General features: G+C 33.8%; 2 protein-coding genes across 5 annotated transcripts; both read right to left on the bottom strand.

Annotated features, from left to right (window-relative positions):
- Positions 1 to 787: 787 nt before the first annotated feature.
- Positions 788 to 1,744, bottom strand: LOC114762333 (G-type lectin S-receptor-like serine/threonine-protein kinase At4g27290). Its single transcript, XM_028951796.1, has one exon. It carries the CDS (start codon positions 1,742 to 1,744, stop codon positions 788 to 790), a length of 957 nt encoding a protein of 318 aa, XP_028807629.1.
- Positions 1,745 to 4,228: 2,484 nt separating this feature from the next.
- On the bottom strand, positions 4,229 to 21,109 carry LOC114762335 (G-type lectin S-receptor-like serine/threonine-protein kinase At4g27290). Of its 4 annotated transcripts, none has more exons than XM_028951797.1 (8): positions 21,077 to 21,109; positions 6,431 to 7,848; positions 6,229 to 6,351; positions 5,674 to 5,861; positions 5,366 to 5,576; positions 5,041 to 5,275; positions 4,807 to 4,957; positions 4,229 to 4,729 (listed from the first exon to the last, which is right to left on the bottom strand). In XM_028951797.1, the coding sequence occupies exons 1-8, from the start codon at positions 21,100 to 21,102 to the stop codon at positions 4,427 to 4,429; spliced, it is 2,655 nt and encodes an 884-aa protein (XP_028807630.1). In that variant the 5' UTR covers positions 21,103 to 21,109; the 3' UTR covers positions 4,229 to 4,426. The 4 variants fall into 4 exon arrangements, with proteins under 4 accessions (XP_028807630.1, XP_028807632.1, XP_028807631.1 ...); XM_028951799.1 differs by having other exon boundaries at positions 4,870 to 4,957; XM_028951798.1 differs by having other exon boundaries at positions 5,674 to 5,858.
- Between the last annotated feature and the right edge of the window lie 3,588 nt (positions 21,110 to 24,697).

The raw sequence follows: 24,697 nt of genomic DNA, 5'->3' as shown, positions 1-24,697 counted from the left end.
CAGAAAATTAAACGGCACAAATATAACATATTTTTCTTTTTCAAAACATGATTTCACTTTGCCTAATCTGGTTGAATTCCAAACTTGACCTTTTACATTCTTTAAAGAGAGAAAGAAAAAACAAAAGTGTTATCAAAAAAGAAAGAAAGAAAGAAAGAAAGAAAACAAAAAGAAAAGGCAATTGATCTTAAGAAAATGTTGCTTACCTTTAGGTTTTCTTTTGCTCCTATAAATATAGAATGTGAGAAGCATCACAAGAACTCCAGAAACGGTAACTGAGATCACAATTATCTTTATCTTGTATTCATTATTACCTTCATGGTTAGCTTCACATAGAAATGAACAAATATATAGTGAATGTACAGCAAATTGAGATAACTAAACACCCCAAAAAAAAAAAAAAAACAGAGAAGAATAGATAATCAATGAAAGGATAAATACCTAGTTCTGCAGAAGCAATTCGAATATACAAATCTGATCCACATCATTTGACATTGTGTTCATATCAGTAAGATTACCAAACCACATGACACAACCACTACCTCCTCTTCTGATATCCGACTTAGCATAAGCAGTACAAGAACAATTTTCCCAACATTTGGCTTTGCACTCCTCAAGTGTCATACTTGTATTGACCCAAGATTTTGTAATATCTGGTAATTTCAGGCCACTAAATTTAAGGAAACTGTCTTTACCTTTCACCTTACAGCTCCATAGTTCACTGTGAACACACCCTCCTGTCCAATCAAACATTCCCAGTTTTTGGGTGATTTTGGCTTGAATCCCTTCAAGCACTGGCATATAGCTGTATCAACGATGATGCATTTCCATATGCACCACAAAGATTATATAGTTCACAATTATCTCTTGGTAGATCACCAAAAGATTTCCATGTTTTTCCATCTTCAATCCACACAAGCCTCTGCAAAGCGTGCTTTGTTTGGTTTAAAACTCTTATAGAAACCTCTGACTCATTGTCGGGAGTGTATATGAAATAAACCTCGTCTTCATTGGAAACCAATGTTAAGTTATTATGAACTAATTCTTCCATCGTTGTAGGAGTGCCACTAAAATCAAGACCATTCCATGGGCCACTTCTGTGATATTCTGTGGAGCCTTCCCATAAGACTATTTCTGGTAAATTGTGAAGCATGAGTTCACTTCTGAAGTCTCCTGGAGAAGGATCATCCCAACTTTTCCATGCCGTTAAATGTCGATTAAGACCAGTTCTAAGGTCCCATCCAAACTTGATTCCTGGCAAAAGAGTATCAGAAGGATAATCAAAACTCTGCCACAAGTAGTTTTGTGGACTGATCTGGTCTTGTTCATCCTTCAGAACCAAATTTCCAGAGTCTAGAAGTTGTACGATTGGACTTGAAGCTTTTTTGGTTGAATTTGCTAACCAAACAACAGTCTCGTTCTGGCTTAGAAGCACAAGGTTTCCTTCTGTGTTAATGCTCAGCTTCCCTGAATTACCTTTGACTGGTTTTTCACGGTTGGCAACCCAGACAATCCTTCTAGTTGGGATGTTCTTGAACCAGATTCCGATGTATCGGTTTGTGGAACTACCTGGGCTGAAAAAACCTAGCTCGAACTTTCCATTTTCAGACACCAAGGTGGTTGTTCCACCGTCAACCAGTGGCTGAGATTGTGTAATAATATCAACAGCAGTGGCTAATAACGAAGACAACAATAGAACCACAATGGTATAACTATAAACATGCGCACAAAGAAGGATGGCCATTGATTTGTTCAAAGCGTGGCCAAGTTACCTATATATATATATATATATATATATATATATATATTTATATATATGTACACATACGTATAGAAATCATCTATGTTGAGGAAGTAAGCGCAAGAAAGGTTGAACAAAGCACGTTGATTGACTTGGACCGTTGAATGTCGCAAGGAAGAGTGATGACTACTTCAAAAAATATGGAATATGGTCTTTTATAGAGAGGGTATTCTTTTTTGTATTTACAATTTATAAATTATAGTATTAAAATTTTCACATGAATGCACAATTATACCTTTTATTGATTATTTATGAAAAGAGGTCATTAAAATATAAAAAAATATATTAAAAAGAGATTAAGTTGGAATATTATTAAATTTTAAGATAAAATTAAGCAGATTTAAGATTTTTCTTACTTTCAATGGAATATATTAGAAGTGTTTTATCAATGAGGCAAGGACGAAGTGTATTTAGGAGCAAAAAAGAAACCTACGCAAAGGTTGACTAAAACATGTGGCCAAGATGATAAGGAAAATAGCATTCCAACTATCTTACGTTGTTCATTATTCTTCGGTATTGTTGACAGCTTAATTTTTAATTTAACTACGAGAGACTTTTCTTTATATGAAATTAAATAAGCAAAATTTCAAACTTACATAAGCCATTCATTGATTTAATTAATCTTATGAAATAGCGAATCTCACAAATTGAAAATAAATAAAAAGTAAGATAAAAATGATATAAGAAAGAAATAAATGCAGTTAACAAAAACGACGTGTTTGGACAAATGAGAATCAAATATCTTGTAGGAATGTTAATTACGCTATAGTAAGGACTTTTAATTTTGGAATATGTTAAATAACGACCTAAGTTGTTGGTTGGACTTTTTTTTTTTTTGAATTAATTTTTGCCGTGTCTATGCTTATAATATTTTGAAGACTTATCTTTAATTATTTCAATACTGAGCTTTGATACTTTTGTAGTTTTATTACTCTCAGATACATTGACAATTTATTTATATATATAATATAAAAATTTTAACAGGCTCAAATGATCATGAATTCATTAAAATACTCTCTTCTTGTTGAAGTTGTATGGGTCTCACTTTCAATGGCAAATTCAATAAGATTTTCTTACCCAGATATTTTATTATATTCCCTTATTAAGTAAACTAATGGTATAATTAAAAAATAATCCTTATTTTATTATTACCCGCCTTAGCCTTATCTTTTAAGTTGAATAGTCTCCACGTATTCTCTCTGTTTTTTTTTTTTAAGATAACACTCCATGCATTTCTTCGTGGACAGCTTTTAAAATGAGCATATATATACTCCTCTGGTCATTAATATAGGACCTAATTGTTGAGTTGGTTTTGATCCTAAATATAATATCTATTTACTCCTCCGGTCCTTAATATAAGATCCATTTAACTAATTTGATTAGATTAAGGAAGTTAGGTAAGTTAGTTAATTATAAAAAATGTGACATGTTTTTTCTAAAACACCATAATCATCTTTCTTAATACCCCCTCCCTCTTCTACACTTGATTATGATTGAGGGAGTATCTATAAGGGTAATTTAGAGAAAATTGATAAATATGAGAAATGGGTCTTATATTTAGGATCAGAACCAACTCACCAATTGGGTCCTATATTAAGGACCGGAGAAGTATCATATTTATCAATTTTCTCTAAATTACCTCTATGGATACTCCTTCAACCATAATCAAATAGAACAGAAAGAAGAGTATTAAGAAAGATAATTATGATATTTTTAAAAAAAACGTGTCACATTTCTTATAATTAATTAAATTACCTAACTTTCTTAATCTAATTAAATTAGTTAAATAGGTCTTATATTAAAGACCAAAAGAGTATATATATATATATATATATAATCGCTACTGTTGGCAAAATAAAAAAATCGCTATCAAATATCAACGTTAGTCATCATATCGTTACCTACACGCTGGGAGACTGCACTTACAAATCCCACGTTAGTGAAGGCAACATCTCACCTAACGTACCCCGGAAGACAACTAACATTTTCCACCTTTCTCAATTCTTTTTTTTTAAATTAAAAAAAAAAAGAAGCCTTTTTCATGTCTGGGTTTGGGCAATAAGAGAAGATATTAGACAAATTTTAATCCGTCACCGAAGTATATTTTCTGCCTGTCCTAATGTAAGGCAATTAGCTTTATTATAAATGAATAAAACTGAAAAAATTGTTCAAGACATAATCATAAGACATGAGTTAAATCATTTCTGTCACAAGTTTGTTTGTTATTCAGTTCCAAACTAGATAATTCAGACAATAAAAGATCGAAAGAGAAAGAAAAAAAAAGGTCCATTTTAGGGATGCCAAAATCAACTTTTTAATATTGGAAAGTCAATACCAACTTTTCCCACGGCTGATGTTAATGACAGTCCTGGTTCACAAATGCAGTACAAGTTCGTGCAATTTTCAGGCCTAACATATTATCCTTTGATTTGTCAGGGCCAATTTGTTTCTTAACAAGGGGAAAACACAATGAAAGAGAAAATTGCTTTTATTTAAACTACAAGCACAATATCGAATCAAGAGAGTCGCTTAGAATGAACATCCTCTTGCATTTAGGCAAATAGCTAGTCCTATCCTTAAGAGTATACTCATTAGTGCTCCAAAATCAAGAAGTAAAAATTGAGTCTACCTGGCTTCTAACAAGGTGATAGATGTTTCATTACTTGACGGAGTGGTATGATTGTTAGAAGATTCTCCCTTAACTGCAATGTTTTCTAAAAGGAAACCAGGTTCTTTAGGCTTAGGCAAGACACCCTCACTACTCAACATTATAACTACAGATGGCATGTCTGGCCTATCATCAGCATGGTACTGCAAACAAAGAAGACCGATGTGGATGCATCGCACGACTTCTGATTCAACACAAGACTTCCCCAAACGTCCATCAGCGAATTTTAGTGGGATTCCCTCATTCCACAACCTCCATGCCTACAACAATTCAAAGCATTAAATCAGTTACCAATTTCAGTAATGATCAAAGAAAAGTTAGGCTCCTTGTTACTAACATGTCCAATAAGATTAACGCTTTGACTTGGTAAGAAGGGCCCCCTGTTTTTCATGCCACTCACTATTTCTAACAATAACACCCCGAAGCTGAATACATCAGATTTGATTGAGAAGAGTCCATGAATTGCATATTCAGGAGCCATATAACCACTGTTACAAGTTATAAAGTAGTTAATATCATATTTAGTAATGTGCATATATACAAAATCAAAAATATAAGAAAGCATACTCACTATGTACCAACAATTTGTTTGGTGTTATCTTCAATTTGATCCCCTCCAAATATTCTTGCTAGACCGAAATCTGAGATTTTTGGATTTAATTCACTATCTAATAATATATTACTTGCTTTAAGGTCTCTATGGATGATTCTTAGTCTAGAATCTTGATGAAGATACATAAGGCCTCGAGCAATTCCACGGACAATGTGAAAGCGCTTGGACCAATCAAGAAGCTTAGTTTCAGAACCTACAAGTTTTTAATGTATTGGTACTTATCATTATCCGAGGAGAAATAAAAGAAAAGAATGAAAGCCTGCTAATTGACAGCGATACAAACCAAAAATAAATGAATCTAAGCTCTTGTTGGGCATGTATTCATATATGAGCATTATCTCCTCTCCTTGAATGCAACAACCAAGAACCTTGACAAGATTACGGTGCTGGAGTTTGGCACACAATTTAACTTCGTTCTTAAACTCACACAGCCCTTGGCAAGAACTTCGTGAAAGCCGTTTCACTGCAATTTCTTGTCCGTCCGCAAGTATACCCTACCATTTTTATATCGTAAAACTGACTGTCAATACATAACATCAAATATCACAAGAGCCATTGCAATCTTTAGTAACAAGTTAATAGCATCCTTACCCTGTATACAGGACCAAAACCACCTTGGCCAAGCTTGTTGTCCGATGAGAAGTTATTGGTAGCATTAGCTATTAATGCAAGGTCATAGATACGTTGCTCCATATTTCCTTCACGGCCTTCTTCTTTGTCTACTGCTAGCAAGTTTTTTAGCTCCATGTTTCTGTCAGAGCCTTCTTCCTTGGTTGCTGCTAATAATGTTTCTGTTGTAAATTAAATGGAATACATAAATACCCCCCAAAAAAAAAAAAAATAGTAGCATTAACTATTTCGGCAATGTCAATTGAAGGTGGCTCCATGTTTCCATAAGAGAATTTTTCGTTGTTTAATGTTAACACGGTTTTCATAGTTCAATTTGATACGCTAAATGATAGAAATCTTAAAAAGAATAAGTAAAGGAAATCGTTCTGTTCTTTGGGAAACATAATGGCATCAAACTCAATCATGTCAGATTATAAACCAGACAACCCCAGCTATTGTTAGAACATTGGGTTTGGGTTTTTTGCCTTTTTTTTGGGGGGGGGGTGGGGGGGAGTCTAGGCTTTTGGGAATGTTTACCTTTAGAGTTTCTTCTGCGCTTGTAAATGTATAACAAAGTGAAAAGCATCACCACAGCCAATATAGTGGGCACTGTTACAGCAATCACCTTTGTCTTATTTCCATTAGCCTCATCCTGTTCAGCTTCGCAAGAAAACGAAAGAGTTAATAGACAAAAAGTTGAGGTTGCTAAAGAAATCGAAAGATGATTAAAAAATTATACCTGTTTCTGGAGAAGCAAGGCGAATATACAAATTTTGGTCATCAAAGGGAATCTGCCTTATATCAATTAAATCACCGAACCACATAGCACAACCGCTACCTCCTCCCCTGATATCTAAATTAGCATAAGCATTACAAGAACAATTTTCCCAGCATTTGGCTTTGCATTCCTCAAGCGTCATACTTGCATTAACCCAAGAATATGTAGTATCTGGGAATTTGAGCCCACTAAATTTGACAAAATAATCCCTGTTTTTTTCCTTGCAACTCCATGATTCATTGCGGATGCATCCTTGAGACCAGTCCATTGCATTCCAATTTTTGGGTGATTTTGGCAAGAATCCTGTCAAGCACTGGCATATTGGTGTCTCACCCAGGACGCAGTTTCCATTTGGGCCGCAACGATTATATCTGTCGCAATTATCAATTGGCGCAAAACTAAATGTAATCCACCTCTGATCATCTTCACTCCATATTACGTCCAGTAGTGAGTATAATGTTTGGTTGTAGACAAATCTTGTGATCAATGACTTATTTTTGAGAGTATGCATTGAATAAACCTCATCTTTGTTCCAGACAAACGTTGCTTCATAAAGCGGATTGCTTGTCGCATAGGAGATGCCACTGAACCGGACACCATTCCAGGGGCCACTCCTCATATACTCTGTTGGGCCCTGCCGGTTTACTAAATCAGGATAGTTGTGTAGTACAAGCTCTGCTGTAAAGTCTCCAAAAGAAGGGTCATCCCAATTCTTCCATGCTGTAAAACGTCGATTAAGACCAGTTCTCAGGTCCCATCCAAACTTCATTCCTGGCAAGATTGTATCAGAAGGATAGTCGAAGCTTTGCCACAAGTAGGTTTGGGGCTTTTGATCTTTCCCATCTCTTAGAACCAAGTTTCCAGAGCCTAAAAGCTGCAAAATTGGACTCCAGGCCTTTGTGGTGGAATTTGCTGACCAAACAACTGTCTCATTCTGGCCGAGCAGCACAAGACGTCCCTCTGTGTTTATGCTCAACATGCCAGAGTTGTTTTTGATGGGTCTGCCACGGTTGGCAACCCAGACAACAGTTGTACCTGGGATCTCGTGGTACCAGATTCCAACATAGCGGTCGGTGGAACTTCCAGGGCTGAAGAAACCCAATTCGAAGATTTCATTTTCAGAAACCAAGGTCTGGCCGTCAGGAAGAGACTCGAACTGGGTGAGGGTATCAGTTGCAAAAGAAAATCTGGAGAAGAACAAAAGCAGATTGGGAAGAACAAGCCAATAAGGAAGGATAGCCATGGATGTAATGAATTGGTCTACACTAGAATAAATAAGTATACCCCTGATCCTGATGAGGCACATGTTCAAGGGGCAGCCCGCCAGAAGTATACAGGTTGACTTGGCGCTTTTGAAGTCAGAAAAATTGTTCTCTTTCCTTCACACAAGAGAAATTAATTTTCAACGCAAGAATAAGATAATGACTTTTCCAGATGTATGAATAAGATTGCGGCATCATATAAAAAAAACTCCAGACTCAAACTTCAAATTCAATGTAATGCCTTTCGGTCAACAAACTATCAGATCCTTGCATGTGTACTGAGATCCCTCAGATCCATGTAGTAGGGTCAGGGAACGGAAGGTTCAGATCTTTCTTTCCTTTTTTTCCCCCCCTTTTGGGACGATATTCACCATAATTGACTTCTACCATCAAATTGTTGTTCGGTTGAATAATAAAAGGTCGCAAGAAACACAAAAGGTTTCGTTTCGTAAATGCCACAAGTCAAAATTTGCGAAATGCCTATTTTTATTTTTGTAAGTCAATTCCAACAACTACTTTTCCAAAAATCAGGCTGCTTCCTACCTTCATATAGATAAGATAGCACCTATTTAAAAGGAAAAAAAAATCGTTGCTCTGTTCCATCTGATCAAGTTTTTGTCGGCCAAAAATTGAACCAAAAATCGCAGGTAGGCTAATATCAAGTGGAATTGGAATGAAAGGGGTTTAAACTTGAAAGCTTAGTCTGGAATCAGAATGAGACTCAAACATCAAATGGATACTGAAATGGTATAAACTGAAGAAACCTAAGAAAGACTTATGTACCAGATTTCGCTGCTTCAGCTCGTTGAAATCAGCGAGTGAAGAAACCAAGTTCCGAGCTTCCATCTTCGGAACCCAATTGAGTTCCCTTCAAGAGGAAGGAGTGGATGAGACTGGGTCGTGCCGTAATAGAATCAGCCATTAGTTGCAGAGGAAAAGGGAAAATGAACGTCGTTGTTAATAGCAAGCATACCAGGAAGAAACGAAGAATGAAACCCGTTTATGATTTATCTCCCAATAATGGAACAAATCTGATCGATCCATGACACGAAAGAGGCAAATTCACACTTCAAAAGTTAAACTTGAATGAAAATATAAAATCTTACTTTTCGTCAAAAGGTTCCAAACCACACGTATGACTAGCAGCAAGTCACTAAGCTTTATTTAGTGCACACAAATAAATTATTTTTTTTAATACAGAAGCAAGCATTATGCATGAAAATAAAACAAACGATACAATATCAAATCACTGAACAGGACCTCCTGAAGAAAACAACTTAAGTCGAGCTGAAATTGATCTCTAAACAAAATGCCGGAGGCTCCCAAACAATGGCCAACTTCGCATTGGCTTCATAAGCCACTCTAGTGAGGTAATAAGCCACTTTCGGCTTGGATTGAACCAAAACTCTACTTAAAATTTTTGTACAAAAGAATAAATTAGATTTTTGGAGAGGTTGGGTTAGTTTTGGTTTTGCCTTCATGTTCTTCTCTCTTCTTTTGTACGCCAAAAAGTAATTAGGTTAAAAGTTTCTTTAATTAGCATTTTTAAAATTGAACTGATCATTCACATGTCAAAATACTATTTGAAATTTATTATATACTTAGATTGGAGTTGATTGTAATCAAATGTGTGTTTTTAATGTTGATATTAAAATTTTATATCAAAATAAAAAAACTAATTGAATATTTATTAAGGAAAAACTTATATCAATTTATTAATATCCATATACATAGTATAAAAGTTTTGACAGGCTCAAATGATCATGAATTAATCATCAATAAAATACTCTTTTATTGTTGAAGTTGTAAGGGTTTCAAACTTTCAAGTTTCAATGGCAAATTCAATAAAGATTTTGGGACTATGTAGCAACAACAAAAAAAAAGAGGGAAATTATTACGAGAAAAGAATGTAATGATAAAAAAAATTCATAGGCAAACAAACACATAATAATAAATTCTAATATAGAAGACAATAGTAATTCCATATTATATTTATTTATTAGGATTTTATAATGCTTTTAAAAAGAATTTAAATATGTAAGAGGAATTTTATCTTCACTTGCTTAAAAGCATTTTTTTAAGTGTTTTTGTGGTTTTCCGAACTCTTCCTAAGTAAATGGTCTTATTAAAAAAAATAATACTTTTATATTTTCATGTGCCTTATGGTTTAATTTGAATAGTCTTCAGTCCACGCATGTGTTGTTCATGGTCAGTTTTTAAAATGAGTTATATATATATATTAGATTATTTCGGTATTTAATATAAGATCTAATTAATTAATTTGAGTATATTAAAAATGTTAATTAAATTAGCTAATATGATATGTTTTTTCTAAAATACCTAAATATCTTTTTAATTTTTGTTCTTCTCTATAAGGGAATATCAATAGATTTAATTTAAAAAAATTGATAATTATATAAAATAAGTCTCATATTAAAGACAAATATTAACTATCTAATTATGTCCTATATTAAAGATGGAAAAAATATTAAAAAAAAAAAGTTGCTATCAAATATATAAACTTTGGTCATCGTGCCATTAACTACGTTGGGAGATTGCAATTCAAATCCTCCGTTCACCCAACATACACGAGAAGACAAACTAGTCAACGACCATTTTCCGCCTTCGCCTTTTTTTTCCTTTTAGTATGGTTGACAAAATAATTTTTTTTTTTGGCCAAATGGTTGACAAAATAATTAAGCGACAAGAAAATAATGCAGAGTAGGGTAGGGACGAGAAATAAATGGGAGGGATTTTAATACTATCATATTTAGTTTAGACAATGAAAAATTTTTCACATTCTTCCTTTTCATGATCAGGAAAATCTTATTGATTGTAAATTTCTCCATACCCATAAGAAAAGGACTTGAATGGTGCGATCTCGTCCTCACCCCAAAATGAAAATATTATATCCTTTATCATTTTATACGTTTATTCCCTCTCTTTTCATAGGAAAAAATAAAATTGTTATATTGTGATTAATCCTTATTTTATTTTAGAAAATTCAACATTTTCATTAAACTTACTTAAAAATCACATAGTATTATTTATTATATATATATATATATATATTAGAAAGGTATTAGATTATTGCATTTGAGTAGACGTCATCGACGCAGCTAGAGAACAACTGAGAATACAAGTGAACTATGCCGTGAAGGACAAAAATGAAAATATTAAAAATATGTTGGGTTAAATATGTCTGTTGCAATTTTTTTTTGATTGGGTGAAACACAATTGAAAAAGAAATTGTTTTTATTTAAACCCAAGCATAATCCCCAAAATAAGAGAGCAGTTTAGAATCAACATCATTTGGCATTATTGCAAATAGACAATCTTATCTTTTAAAACTATGCCCATTAGTGGCCTGAAATCAGTAAGCAAAATTGACTTCACCCGGCTTCTAACAAAGTGATAGATACTTCATTATTTGAAAGAGCTGTATGATTGTTAGGAGATTCTTCTCTAATTGGAATGTGTTCTAAGAGAAAACCAGGTTCTTTGGGCTCCGGCAAGACATCCTCACTACTCAACATTATAACCACAGATGTCATGTTTGGCCTATCATCAGCATGGTATTGCAAACAAAGAAGACCGACGTGGATGCATCACAATACTTCTAATTTAACGCAAGACTTCCCTAAACATTCATCGGCAAAGTCTAGTGGGATTCCCTCCTTCCACAACCTCCATGCCTACAGCAATTCAAAACAGTGAATTAGTTACCAATTTCAATAAAGAAAATAGAGAAGTTAGGCTCCTTGGTACTAACATGTCCGATAAGATTAATGCTTTGGCTTGGCAAAACGGGCTCCCTGTTTTTCATGCCACTCACTGTTTCTAACAATAATACGTCAAAACTGAACATATCGGATTTGACGGAGAATTGCCCACGAATTACATATTCAGAGGCTATGTGACCACTATTATATAACATAAAGAAGTTAATATCATATTCAATAAGGTAGATATATTCAAAATAAAAATATCATAAAGCACACTTACTATGTACTAACTATTTGTCTTGTCTTATCTTCAATTTGATCTCCTCCAAATATTCTTGCCAAACCAAAATATGATATTTTTGGATTTAATTCACTATCTAATAATATATTGTTTGCTTTGAGGTCTCTATGGACAATTTTTAATCTAGAATCTTGATGAAGATACATAAGTTCCCGAGCAATTCCATGAATAATGTGAAAGCGCTTGGACCAATCAAGAAATTTTCTTTCAGAACCTATAAATTTTCAATTAAATAACACTTATTATTGTCCAAGAAAGAAATAAAAGAAAAGGATGTAAGTTTTCAAATTGATAGCTCGTTAGCCATACAAACAAAAAATAAATGAATCTAAGCTCTTGTTGGGCATGTGTTCATATATGAGTATTTTCTCTTCTTCTTGAATGCAACAACCAAGAACCTTAACAAGATTACGGTGCTGAAGTTTGGCACACAATTTGACTTCATTCTTAAATTCTTGCAGCCCTTGGTAAGACCTTTGTCAAAACCATTTTACCGCAATTTCTTGTCCATCCGCGAGTAGACCCTACCATTTTTACATCATATAAATGATTCTCAATATGTAACATCATAAATCAGCAAGAGTAACAAGCTAACAACATATGTACCTTGTATACAGGACCAAAACCACCTTGGCCAAGCTTGTTTTCTAATGAGAAGTTATTGGTAGCATTAACTATTATAGCAAGATCATAGATACGTTGCTCCATATTTCCTTCATGACCTTCTTCATTGCTTGTTGCTATCAAGGTTTTTAGCTCCATATTTCCGTCAGATCCTTCTTCGTTGTTTGCTGCTAGCAAGGTTTTCTTTGTTCACTTTGTAAATTAAATGTAACACATAAATTGAAAAAAAAAAAAAACTATTCGTAGCATTGGGAATGCTTACCTATAGAGTTTCTTCTGCGCTTGTAAATATAAAACAAAGTGAAAAGCATCACAGTAGCCAATACAGTGGTCACTAGTATAGTAATCACCATTGTTTTATTTCCATTAGCTTCATCCTGTTCAGCTTCACAACAAAACGAAATAGGAGTTAATAGACAAAATGTTGAGATCGCTAAAGGAGCCAAGAGATTATTGAAAAGTGATCGCTAAAAGGCCACACCTGTTTCTGGAGAAGCAAGGCGAATATATAAATCTTAGTCATCAAAGGGAATTTGCCTTGTATCAATTAAATCACCGAACCACATAGCACAACCACTTCCTCCATGCCTGACATCTAAATTAGCATAAGCAATACAAGAACAATTTTCCCAGCATTTGGCTTTGCATTCCTCAAGTGTCATGCTTGCATTAACCCAAGAATATGTAGTATCTGGGAATTTGAGCCCACTAAATTTGACAAAATAATCCCTGTTTTTGTCCTTGCAACTCCATGATTTATTGCGGATGCATCCTTGAGACCAGTCCATTGCATTCCAATTTTTGAGTGATTTTGGCAAGAATCCTGTCAAGCACTGGCATATTGGTGTCTCACCTTCAACACAGTTGCCATTTGGGCCACAACGACCAAATCTATCGCAGTTATCAATTGGTACATAGCTGAAAGTAAGCCACCTTTGATCTTCTTCAATCCATATCATGTCCAGTACTGAGTATAATGTCTAGTTCAAGACGAATCTTGTAATCAGTGACTCATTTTTCACATTATAAACTGAGTACGCCTCATCTTTATTCCGGAAAAACTTTCCTTCATGAAATGGATTACTCGTCAAATAAGATATGCCACTGAACCAGACACCATTCCAGGGGCCGCTCCTTGTATACTCTCTTGGGCCCTGCCAGATCACTAAATCAAGATAATTGTGTAGTACAAGTTCTTCTGTAAGGTCTCCAAAGGAACGGTCATCCCAATTCTTCCATGCTGTATGACGTCGATTAAGACCAGTTCTCAGGTCCCATCCCGTCTTCATTCCTAGCAAAATTGTATCATAAGGATAGTCGAAGCTTTGCCACAAGTAGTTGTGGGGCCTTTGATCTTTCCCATCTTTTAGAACCAAATTTCCAGAGCCTAAAAGCTGCACAATTGGACTCCAGGCCTTTGTGGTGGAATTTCCTGACCAAACAACTGTCTCGTTTTGGCCAAGAAGCACAAGACGTCCCTTTGTGTTTATTCTCAACATGCCAAAGTTGTTTTTGATGGGTCTACTGCGATTGGCAACCCAAAAAATAGTTCTACCTGGGATTTTGTGGTACCAGACTCTAACATAGCGGTCGGTGGAACTACCAGGGCTGAAGAAACCCAATTCAAAGATTTCATTTTCAGAAACCAAGGTTTGGCTGTCAGGAAGAGACTCGAACTGGGAGAGGGTATCAGTTGCAAATGAAAATCTGGAGAAGAACAAAAGCAGATTTGGAAGAAGAAGCAAATAAGGAAGGATAGCCATTGACTTAATAAATTGGCCTACAACAAGAAAAATATATATACCCGTGATCCTGATCTGGCACAAGTTGAAAGGGCAGCCCGCCGAAAGCAAGCAGGTTGACTTGACAGCATTCTTCCCTTCACAGCAGAGGGCTTACATTTCAAAACAAGAATAAGACGTGACTTTTCCAAAAGTATATATGAAGAAGATGGTGACACCATATTCAGAATTCGAGATTCAATCCTTGCATGTGTACTGATATCAATTAAATCCTTGTAGCAGGGTCAGGGAAAGGAAGGATCAGGCCTTTCATTCTAAATTTTTATTGTTTTTTACTAATGGATTCAACATAATTGATTTCTACAATCAAGTTGTTCTCTGCTTCTCTTTACGTCAATGAAATTATCGTTTTTTGTATTAAAATTCTTTTTCTAATTCTTAATATAAGAGCTAGTTTGACTTTTAATTTGGTCCTAAGTAAGACCCTAATTTACTTTATCTTTTATATTTATCCATTTTTTTCAATGTAATCCTTATAGTAGTTGCACATTAGAAGTTTTATCAAATGGTAGTTCTAACTGATACACATGATTAGCAATGATATTTTAGAAAAGGCAGTGCCTATTTATTGCAAATAACTAACTTAACAAACTTTCTTAATTTACTTAAATTAGTCAACTAGCTTTTATAATAAAAACCGGAGGTAGTATTATACTAAAATAAAAAAATGATATAGTTATTATTTCTTTAAAAAAAACTAATTGACAATCTATTAATATATATATATATATATATATATATATAGACACACAGTATACAAATTTTGACGGGGTCAAATGATCATGAATTAATCATCAATAAAACACTCTCTTATTGTTGAAGTTGCAAGGGTTTCAAGGTTTCAATGGCAAAATATAGAAAGATAACTTTAATAAAGGTAAAATTGAAATTTTTTGTTAATTTAATGTATTGCTTAATCTTCGAGAATGTGTTATAAGTTACTTGTATTAAACAGCGAAGCGGAACATAGCATAAAAATTTTGATAGGCTCTTATTTTTGAAGTTGTAATAAGATTTCGTTACCGGCATATTTTTTTGGGACCATGTAACGGCAAAAGAAAAGGGGAGAATTATTATGACAAAAGAACATAATTATAAAAAAAAAATTCACAGGTAAACAAACAGGCAATAATAAGTTCTGACCTAAAAGAAAATAAATTTGATGTTTGTTATGAAAATGAAAAAGTCAGAGAGCATTATTATATACTATAAGGATATATTAATTTATAACGAGTTTAGACTTGAAATCTTCAGAATAAATTCATGCTAATAACATGTAATGAAAATAAAAAAATTAGAGAGTAGAACGAGAATAGTAAAACAAGAATTCTTATTTTGTTATTATCTTTTTGCTCTATAACTTTTTCATTTTCATAACAATGTTACATTTATTCAATGAGATTTTATAGTGATTTTCTGAGAAAAATATTTGTTATTATTAGCAATATTAATTATATTTTCTTATTTTTTTTGCCAGCGGTAATTATGTTCCTTCTTAAGTAAACTAATGATCTTATTTAAAAAATATTTTTTATATTATCACCTGCTTTTATGTTTTAATTTGAATAATCTCATGTTCTTGATGGTCAGTTTTTAAAATGAACTATATATTATAAATAGAAAATAACAATCGCTATCAAATATCAACTTTAGTCATCACCTCATTAACTACCGGCTACGTTAAGAGACCACAATTCTTTTTTTATTTTTATTTTTTGACCTGATTAAGAGACTGCAATTCAAATCCTCCATTAGTGAAGTCAATTGTTCACCAAACATATACGAGAAGACAACTACCATTTCCCACCTACGTTTTTTAAAAAAATATATATAATCGGGTTGACAAAACAATCTGGCGACAAGAAAATAATGCGGAGCAAGAAAAGAGCATGGGAGGGGTTAAAATATTTCTTAATATAAAAATTAGATAACTAATTCATAAATATTAAAAAAATTAGTTAATTTGATTATTTATAATATATTAGTATTATCTTTCTTAAAATATCTTTGTCAATCATATATATATATTAAAATAAAAACGTTTTAACATGTATAATAACAATAGAGACTACTTTAAAAAAATAAATATTATAGACAAATTGAACTAGATTCTTATATTTATGATCAAATTAAATTTTTAACTAGTTCTTATATTGTTTATCCCTCTCTTTTCGTAGAAAAAAAATTAAATAGTTATATTGTGATTAATATTTATTTTATTTTAGAAAATTCAACATTTTTGTTAAATTTACAACAAAAAAAATCACATTATTTATGATAATTTGTTAATATATATTAAAAAACTATTAGATGGCAAGTGAACGAAGGACAAAAATGAAAATATGAAAAATATGTCAGGGTTAATAAAGTAACTAAGATATTTTATAATTTTCCACGATTGCCTTGATGAATTGGTCTGCCCAATGAAAATCGAACACGCTCCTAGACTTTTTAATGCATTAATAAGATTGGGATGACGTGTTTGGAATTCAAAACACAAAGTTCAAGTTTACTGTATCTTTGTTTGCCAATTACAAACTGAAAGATTGACCAAAGTTTTTATAATACGATCAAGAGAAGCCAGATTTCGACCTTTTCCTCTTCTTTTCTTTAAAAACAAGATATTAGACAAAATCTTCATCTCTCTTCAAAGTATATTTTCTTCTTGTCCTAATTTAAGGGAAATTAGTTTTATTATAAACAAATAAAACTGATAAAAAATTTTCAAGACATGAGCTTAATCATCTCTCCTGCAGATCTTATTTGTTATTCAATTCCAACCCAGATAATTCAAAACATTAAAAAGATTGAAAGAAAAAGAAAAGTGTTCATTTCGGGGATGCTACGAGTTAGAATTTGCGAGCTAACTATTGTTTATTGGAAATCGATACCAACTTTTCCTGAAGCTTAATTCAGAACAAGTTCGTGTAATTTTCATGCCTAATGCATTCTCTTATTGTATGGTGCAATTTTATTTAAACTGAAGCACAATGCCCAAAGAAGGGAGGTGTTTAGAATCAACATTTACTTGCACTATTGCAAACAGACAGTCTTATCCTTAAGAGTACTCTCATTAGTGATCCAAAATAACAAGTCAATTTACCTAGCCTCTAACAAGGTAATGGATACTTCATTATTTGAAGGAGTTGTATGGTTATTAGGAGATTCTTTCCTAATTGGTATATGTTCTAAAAGAAAACCAGGTTCTTTAGGCTCAGACAAGATGCTCTCACTACTCAACATTATAACCACAGATGTCATATCTGGCCTATCATCAACGTGGCATTGCAAACAAAGAAGACTGATGTGGATGCATCGCACTACTTCTGATTCAACACAAGACTTCCCCAGATGTTCATCAACAAATTTTAGTGGGATTCCCTCCTTCCACAACCTCCATGCCTACAACAATTCAAAATATTGAATCAGTTGCCAAATTCAATGATGACAAGAGAAAAGTTAGGCTCCTGGTTACTAACATGTCCAATAAGATTAACACTTTGGCTTGACAAGAAGGGCCCCCTGTTCTTCATGCCACTCACTATTTCTAACAGTAACACCCCAAAACTGAACACATCAGATTTGACGGAGAAGAGTCCATGAATTGCATATTCAGGAGCCATATAACCACTATTTCAAGTTATAAAATAGTTAATATCATATTCAGTAATGCTTATATATACAAAATCAAAACACAGAAAGTCTACTCACTATGTACCAACTATGCGCCTTGTGTTATCTTCAATTTGATCTCCTCCAAATATTCTTGCCAAACCAAAATCTGAGATTTTTGGATTCAATTTAGTATCCAATAATATATTACTTGCCTTAAGGTCTCTATGGACGATTTTTAATCTAGAATCTTGATGAAGATACATAAGTCCCCGAGCAATTCCATGAATAATGTGAAAGCGCTTGGACCAATCACAAAGTTTTCTTTTAGAACCTAAAAAATTTCAATTTAATGATACTTATCATTGTCCAGGAAAGAAATAAAAGAAAAGGATGCAAGTCTGCAAATTGATAGTTTTTTAGCCATACAAACCAAAAATAAATGAATCCAGGCTCTTGTTGGGCATGTATTCATATATGAGCATTTTCTCCTCTCCTTGAATGCAACAACCAAGAACCTTAACAAGATTACGGTGTTGAAGTTTGGCACACAATTTGACTTCATTCTTAAATTCTTGCAGCCCTTGGTAAGAACTTTGTGAAAGTCGTTTCACCGCAATTTCTTGTCCATTGGCGAGTAGACCCTACAATTTTTACATCATAAAAGTGATTGTCCGCTCGTAAGTTCATAAATCAGATGAGTAATTGTAATCTTTTACTCTCCCTAACAAGTTCACTGCATACTTACTCTGTATACAACACCAAAACCACCTTGCCCCAGTTTGTTTTCTGATGAGAAGTTATTGGTCGCGTTCGTTATTATAGCAAGATCATAAACACGTTGCTCCAAATTTCCTTCATAGCCTTCTTCATCGTTTGCTGCTGTCAAGGTTTTTAGCTCCACATTTCCATCAGATCCTTCTTCCTTGTTTGCTGCTAACAAGGTCTTCTTAGTTCACTTCCGTAAATTAAATAAAATGTTTATATACATATATATATAATATTAACACCATAAGTAGCATTACCTACATCGGCAATGTCATTTATATGTAGCTCCATATTTCCTTCGGAGTTAGGAGCCTTTTTTGTTGTTTACTGTTAGCAAGGTTTTCATACTATACTTTGGTACAATAGGTGTAAAAAACATTAAAAGAAAAAAAGAAAAAGAAAGAAACGAAGTCTAGAAAAAGGAAGAAGTGAAATCGTTCTGTTCCTTAGGGAACCCAAAGGCATCAACTTCAATTATCCTTCAATAAACATCTTAAGATGGAAACCCCTCCCCCACCCCCCGGGGTCGGGGGCCCGCTGTAAAGGCAGTTGCATTGGGTATGCTTACCTATAGAGTTCCTTCTGTGCCTGCAAATGTAAAACAAAGCGAAAAGCATCACAACAGCCAACACAGTGGCCACTGTTATAGCAATCACCTTTGTCTTACCTCCATTAGCTTCATCACGTTCAGCTTCACAAGAAAATGAACCAAGAGTTAATAGACAAAAATTAAGGTTGCTGAAAGGACCAAAAGATGATTGAAAAATGATCACTAAAAGGCCACACCTGTTCCTGGAAAAGCAACACGAATATATAAATCTTGGTCATCAAAGGGAATCTGCCTTATGTCAATTAAATCACCGAACCACATAGCACAACCACTTCCTCCTCCCCTGACATCTAAATTAGCATAAGCATTACAAGAACAATTTTCCCAGCATTTGGCTTTGCATTCCACAAGTGTCATACTTGCATTAACCCAAGAGTATGTAGTATCTGGCAATTTGAGCCGACTAAATTTGACAAAATAATCCCTGTTTTTGTCCTTGCAACTCCATGATTCATTGCGGACACATCCTTCAGACCAATCCATGGCACTCCATTTCTCAGGTGATTTTGGCAAGAATCCTGTCAAGCACTGGCAAATTGGTGCCTCGCCCTCAACACAGTTTCCATTTGGGCCACATCGACTATATCTATCGCAGTTATCAATTGGTGCATAACTGAAAGTAGTCCACCTTTGATCTTCTTCAATCCATATCATGTCCAGTAGTGAGTATAATGTCTGGTTCAAGACAAATCTTGTAATCACTGACTCATTTTTCATGTTATAAGCTGAATACACCTCATCTTTATTCCATACAAACTTTGCTTCATAGAGTGGATTGCTCGTCACATAAGAGGCGCCACTGAACCGAACACCATTCCAGGGGCCACTCCTTATATACTCTGTTGAGCCCTGCCAGAATAGTTCTTCAGGATAATTGTGTAGTACAAGTTCAGCTGTAAGGTCTCCAAGGAAGGGTCATCCCAATTCTTCCATGCCGTATAACGTCGATTACGACAAGTTCTCAGGTCCCATCCAATCTTCATTCCTGGCAACATTGTATCAGAAGGGTAGTCAAAGCTTTGCCACAAGTAGTTCTGGGGCGTTTGATCTTTCCCATCTCTTAGAACCAAGTTTCCAGAGCCTAAAAGCTGCAAAATTGGATTCGAAGCCTTTGTGCTGGAATTTGCCCAACCAAACCACAGTCTCATCATTGTTGAGAAGTACAAGATGTCCCTCTGTGTTTATGCTTAACAGGCCAAAGTTGTTTTTGATGGGTCTGCCACGGTTGGCAACCCAGACAACAGTTCTACCTGGGATCTTGTGGTACCAGATTCCAACATAGCGGTCAATCGAATTTCCAGGGCTGAAGAAACCCAATTCAAAGATTTCATTTTGAGAAACCAAGGTCTGGCCGTCAGGAAGAGCCTCGAACTGGGTGAGGGTGTCAGTTGCAAAAGAAAATCTGGAGAAGAGTAAAAGCAGATTGGGAAGAACAAGCCAATAAGGAAGGATAGCCATGGATGTAATGAATTGGTCTACAATAGAATAAATAAATATACCCTTGATCCTGATGAGGCACATGTTCAAAGGGCAGCCCGCCAGAAGTTTACAGGTTGAATTGCGCTTTTGAGGTTAGAAAAATTGTTCTCTTTCCTTCACGTAAGAGAAATTAATTTTCAACGCAAGAATAAGATAATGACTTTTCCAAACGTCTGAATAAGATTGTGGCATCATATAAAAAAATTCCAGACTCAAGCTTCAAATTCAATGTAATGCTTTCTGTCAACAAACTATCAGATCCTTGCATGTGTACTGAGATCCCTCAGATCCATGCAGTAGGGTCAGAGAACAGAAGGTTCAGATCTTTCTTTCCTCTTTTTTTCCCTCCTTTTGGGATGATATTCAGCAGAATGACTTCTACCATGAAATTGTTTTTGGTCTGTCCAAATGTAAAGGAAATTACCGTTTTGAAATCATTTCTACCACCATCTTGTTTTTTGTTCGGTTGAAGACCAAGAGGTCGCAAGAAACACAAGGTCTCGTTTCGTAAATGCCACAAGTCAAAATTTGTGAAATGCCTATTCTTATTTTTGTAAGTCAATTCCAATAGCTACTTTTCCACATGATAGATAGCACTTGTTTAAAAGGAAAAAAAAAAAAAAATCGTTGCTCTGTTCCACCTGATTAAGTTTTTGTCGGCCAACAATTGAACCAAAAATTGCAGGTAGGCTAATATCAATTAGAATTGGAATGAAAGGGGTTTAAACTTGAAAACTTAGTCTGGAACCAGAGACTCAAACATCAAATGGATACTGAAATGCTATAAACTGAAGCAACTTAAGAAAGACTTGTGTACCGGATTTCACTGCTTCAGTTCGTTGAGATCAGCGAGTGAAGAAACCAAGTTCCAAGCTTCCATCTTCGGAACGCAATTGAGTTCCCTCCAAGAGGAAGGAGTGGATGAGACTGGGTCGTGCCAAAATAGAATCAGCCATTAGTTGCAGAGGGAAAGGGAAAATGAACGTCGTTGTTAATAGCAAGCATACCAGAAAGAAGCGAAGAATGAAACCCGTTTATGATTCATCTCCCAATAATGGAACAAATTAAATTCACATTTTAAAAGTTAAACTTGAATGAAAATTTTAAGCTTTATTTAGTACACGCAAATAAATTATTTTTTAATACAGAAGCAAGCATCATGCTTGAAAACAAAACAAAAGATACAATATCAAATCACTGAACAGGACCAGAGTCATGAAGAAAACAACCTAAGTCGAGCTGAAATTGATCGATAAACAAAATGCCGGAGGCTCCCAAATAATGGACAACTTCGCATTGGCTTCATAAGCCACTCTAGTGAGGTAATCAGCGCACAGAAAAAAGATGGTCAAAGGAGAGGCTTACTGCTCAGGAGGTTTATTATCTTCATCCTTCAACCTTTCCTGCTGCAAATTCTTTCTTGCTCGAGGCACTAAGTCAGATGAAGAATCTCGAAACATTAGGACGTCACCTGCTAAAGAATGCAAACTACGAGAATTTGCAGCAGGATGCTGAACTATGCAGCTTGGACCACGCGGAGGAAGAAGAGTAGAACCCGAAAATTGCAATGAAGACTGTAAAAGGCCCATTCACAAAAGGCTTCTCCGTTTTCGAATTCGAACTGGTTGGCGGAATAATAGTGTGCTCCAAAGATTCCATTTTACCACTTTTTTCTTTTTTACTAAAATATAGGTATTCTTCTATAAGAAGCAATCTTATTCAAGGTAGTATTGGATACTAAATTTGAACATCTTTTTTAATTGGAATTTGAATCATAGTTTGTCGCATTACAAGAGACTAATTCCTTCTATATCCATTTTACCACTTACAATCCAACGGACTCACCACATTCTTTTACCACTAGCTACTTGGGCCTTCAAACGTGCCCCAATAATAGTGGGCTTCATATAAATCATTAAAATCAGATTTGGAAACCTAAGAAGAACTGTTCAGGCGCTTTATTTTTAGTTTGGGTTAAATCAAACCCCTGCTTGAAATTTTTGTTAAAAAAATACTTAATTAGATTTTTTTGAGCTTGAGTTAGTTTTGGTTTTGCTTTTACGTTTTTCTTCCCTCTTTTGTACGTCAAAAAGTAATTAGGTTAAAAGTTTCTTTAATTAGTATTTTTACAATTGAACTGATCATTTGACATGTCAAAATACTATTCGAAATTTGTCATATACTTAGACTGGAGTTGATTGTAATCAAATGTGTGTTTTTAATGTTGATATTAAAATTTTATATCAAAATAAAAAAACTAATTGAATATTTATTAAGGAAAAACTTATATCAATTTATTAATATCCATATACATAGTATAAAAGTTTTGACAAGCTCAAATGATCACGAATTAATCATCAATAAAATACGCTCTTATTGTTGAAGTTGTAAGGGTTTCAAACTTTTGAGTTTCAATGGCAAATTCAATAAAGATTATGGGACTATGTAGCAAAAAAAAAGAAAAAAGAAAAAGAGGGAAATTATTACGAGAAAAGAATTTAATGATAAAAAAATTCATAAGCAAACAAATACATAATAATAAATTCTAGTATAGACGACAATAGTAATTCCGTATTATATTTATTTATTAGGATTTTATAGTGTTTTTTAGGAGAATTTAAATATATGATAAGAGTTTTATCTTCACTTGCCTAAAAGTACTTTTTTAAGTGTTTTTGTGGTTCTCCAAACCCTCCCTAAATAAATGGTCTTATTTAAAAAAATAATATATTTTCACGTCCCTTGTGGTTTAATTTGAATAGCTTTCAGTTCACGCATAGATTATTAACGTTCAGCTTTTAAAATGAGTTATATATATTATACTCTTCGTTACTTAATATAACATCTAATTAATTAATTTGCGTATATTAAAAGTGTTAATTAAATTAGTTAATATGATATGTTTTTTTCAAAACACTCAAGTGTCTTTTTAATTTTTCTTCCTCTCTTTCTTATTTAATTATTATTAAGAGAATATCAATAAGATTACTTTAAAAAGAATTAATAATTATATAAACAAATCTTATATTTAATATTAATATTAACTCTCTAATTATGTTTTACATTACGCATAGAAAGAAGAGTATATGGAGAAAAATAGTTGCTATGAAGTATAAACTTCGGTCATCGTGTCATTAACTGCATTTACAGATTGCAAATCAAATCCCCCGTTAGTGAAGCCGACTGTTCACCCAACCCAACGTGCCCGAGAAGACAACTAGTCAACCACCAGTTTCCGCCTTCGTCTTTTTTGCCCTTTTAGTATGGTCGACAAAATAATTAAGCGACAAGAAAATAATGCAGAGTAGGGTAGGGACGAGAAATAAATGGGAGGGATTTTGGTATTATCATATTTAGTTTAGACAACGAAAAAATTTCCACATTCTTCCTTTTCATGAGAGGAGGATCAGAAAAATCTTATTGATTGTAAATTTCTCCACACCCATAAGAAAAGGACTTGAATGGTGCGATCTGGTTCTCACCCAAAAATGAAAATATTATATCCTTTATCATTTTATACGTTTATTCCCTCTCTTTTCATAGGAAAAAATAAAATTGTTGTATTGTGATTAATCCTTCTTTTATTTTAGAAAATTCAACATTTTCATTAGACTTTCTTGAAAATCACATAGTATTATTTACTACCTTCGGTTCTTAATATAAAACCCTGTTTGATTTTTATGTTGGTCATAAATATAAGACTGCAATCTATTTTGTTTCTCAAATTTACTTAATTTTTTCTAAGATAGTCATTCTAATGATTATAGCTTTAGTCAATATACTTGATTAATAAGGATATTTTAGGAAAGACAACACCTATTTATTACAAATAATTAACTTAACTTGTTTTCTTAATTTTCTCAAATTAATCAACTGGCTCTTACAATTAGGACCGGAAGTAGTATTATATATATTAAAAAGATATTAGATTATTTCATTTGAGTAGAGGTCATCCACGCAGTTAGAGGACAACTGAGAATACAAGTGAGCTATGTCACGTAGGATAAAAATGAAAATATTAAAAATGTGTTGGGTTAACTATGTC

This window comes from Neltuma alba, unplaced genomic scaffold (genome assembly GCF_004799145.2).
Source record: "Neltuma alba isolate B1F8T4 unplaced genomic scaffold, ASM479914v2 tig00011211_pilon, whole genome shotgun sequence".
NCBI classification, from domain to species: domain Eukaryota; kingdom Viridiplantae; phylum Streptophyta; class Magnoliopsida; order Fabales; family Fabaceae; genus Neltuma; species Neltuma alba.
This window is presented reverse-complemented; position numbering and strand designations above follow the sequence as displayed.

What these genes read in the sequence shown, in the direction of transcription:
- LOC114762333 (XM_028951796.1), bottom strand. Translation starts at nt 1,744, where the DNA reads ATGGCCATCCTTCTTTGTGCGCATGTTTATAGTTATACCATTGTGGTT.
- LOC114762335 (XM_028951797.1), bottom strand. Translation starts at nt 21,102, where the DNA reads ATGGTGGTAGAAATGATTTCAAAACG. An exon ending in CCTTGCTTCTCCAGAAACAG is followed by an intron (nt 6,352 to 6,430) that starts GTATAATTTTTT and finishes TTTCTTGCGAAG; the next exon opens with CTGAACAGGATGAGGCTAAT. An exon ending in AAACAAATTGTTGGTACATA is followed by an intron (nt 4,958 to 5,040) that starts GTGAGTATGCTT and finishes AACTTGTAACAG; the next exon opens with TGGTTATATGGCTCCTGAAT.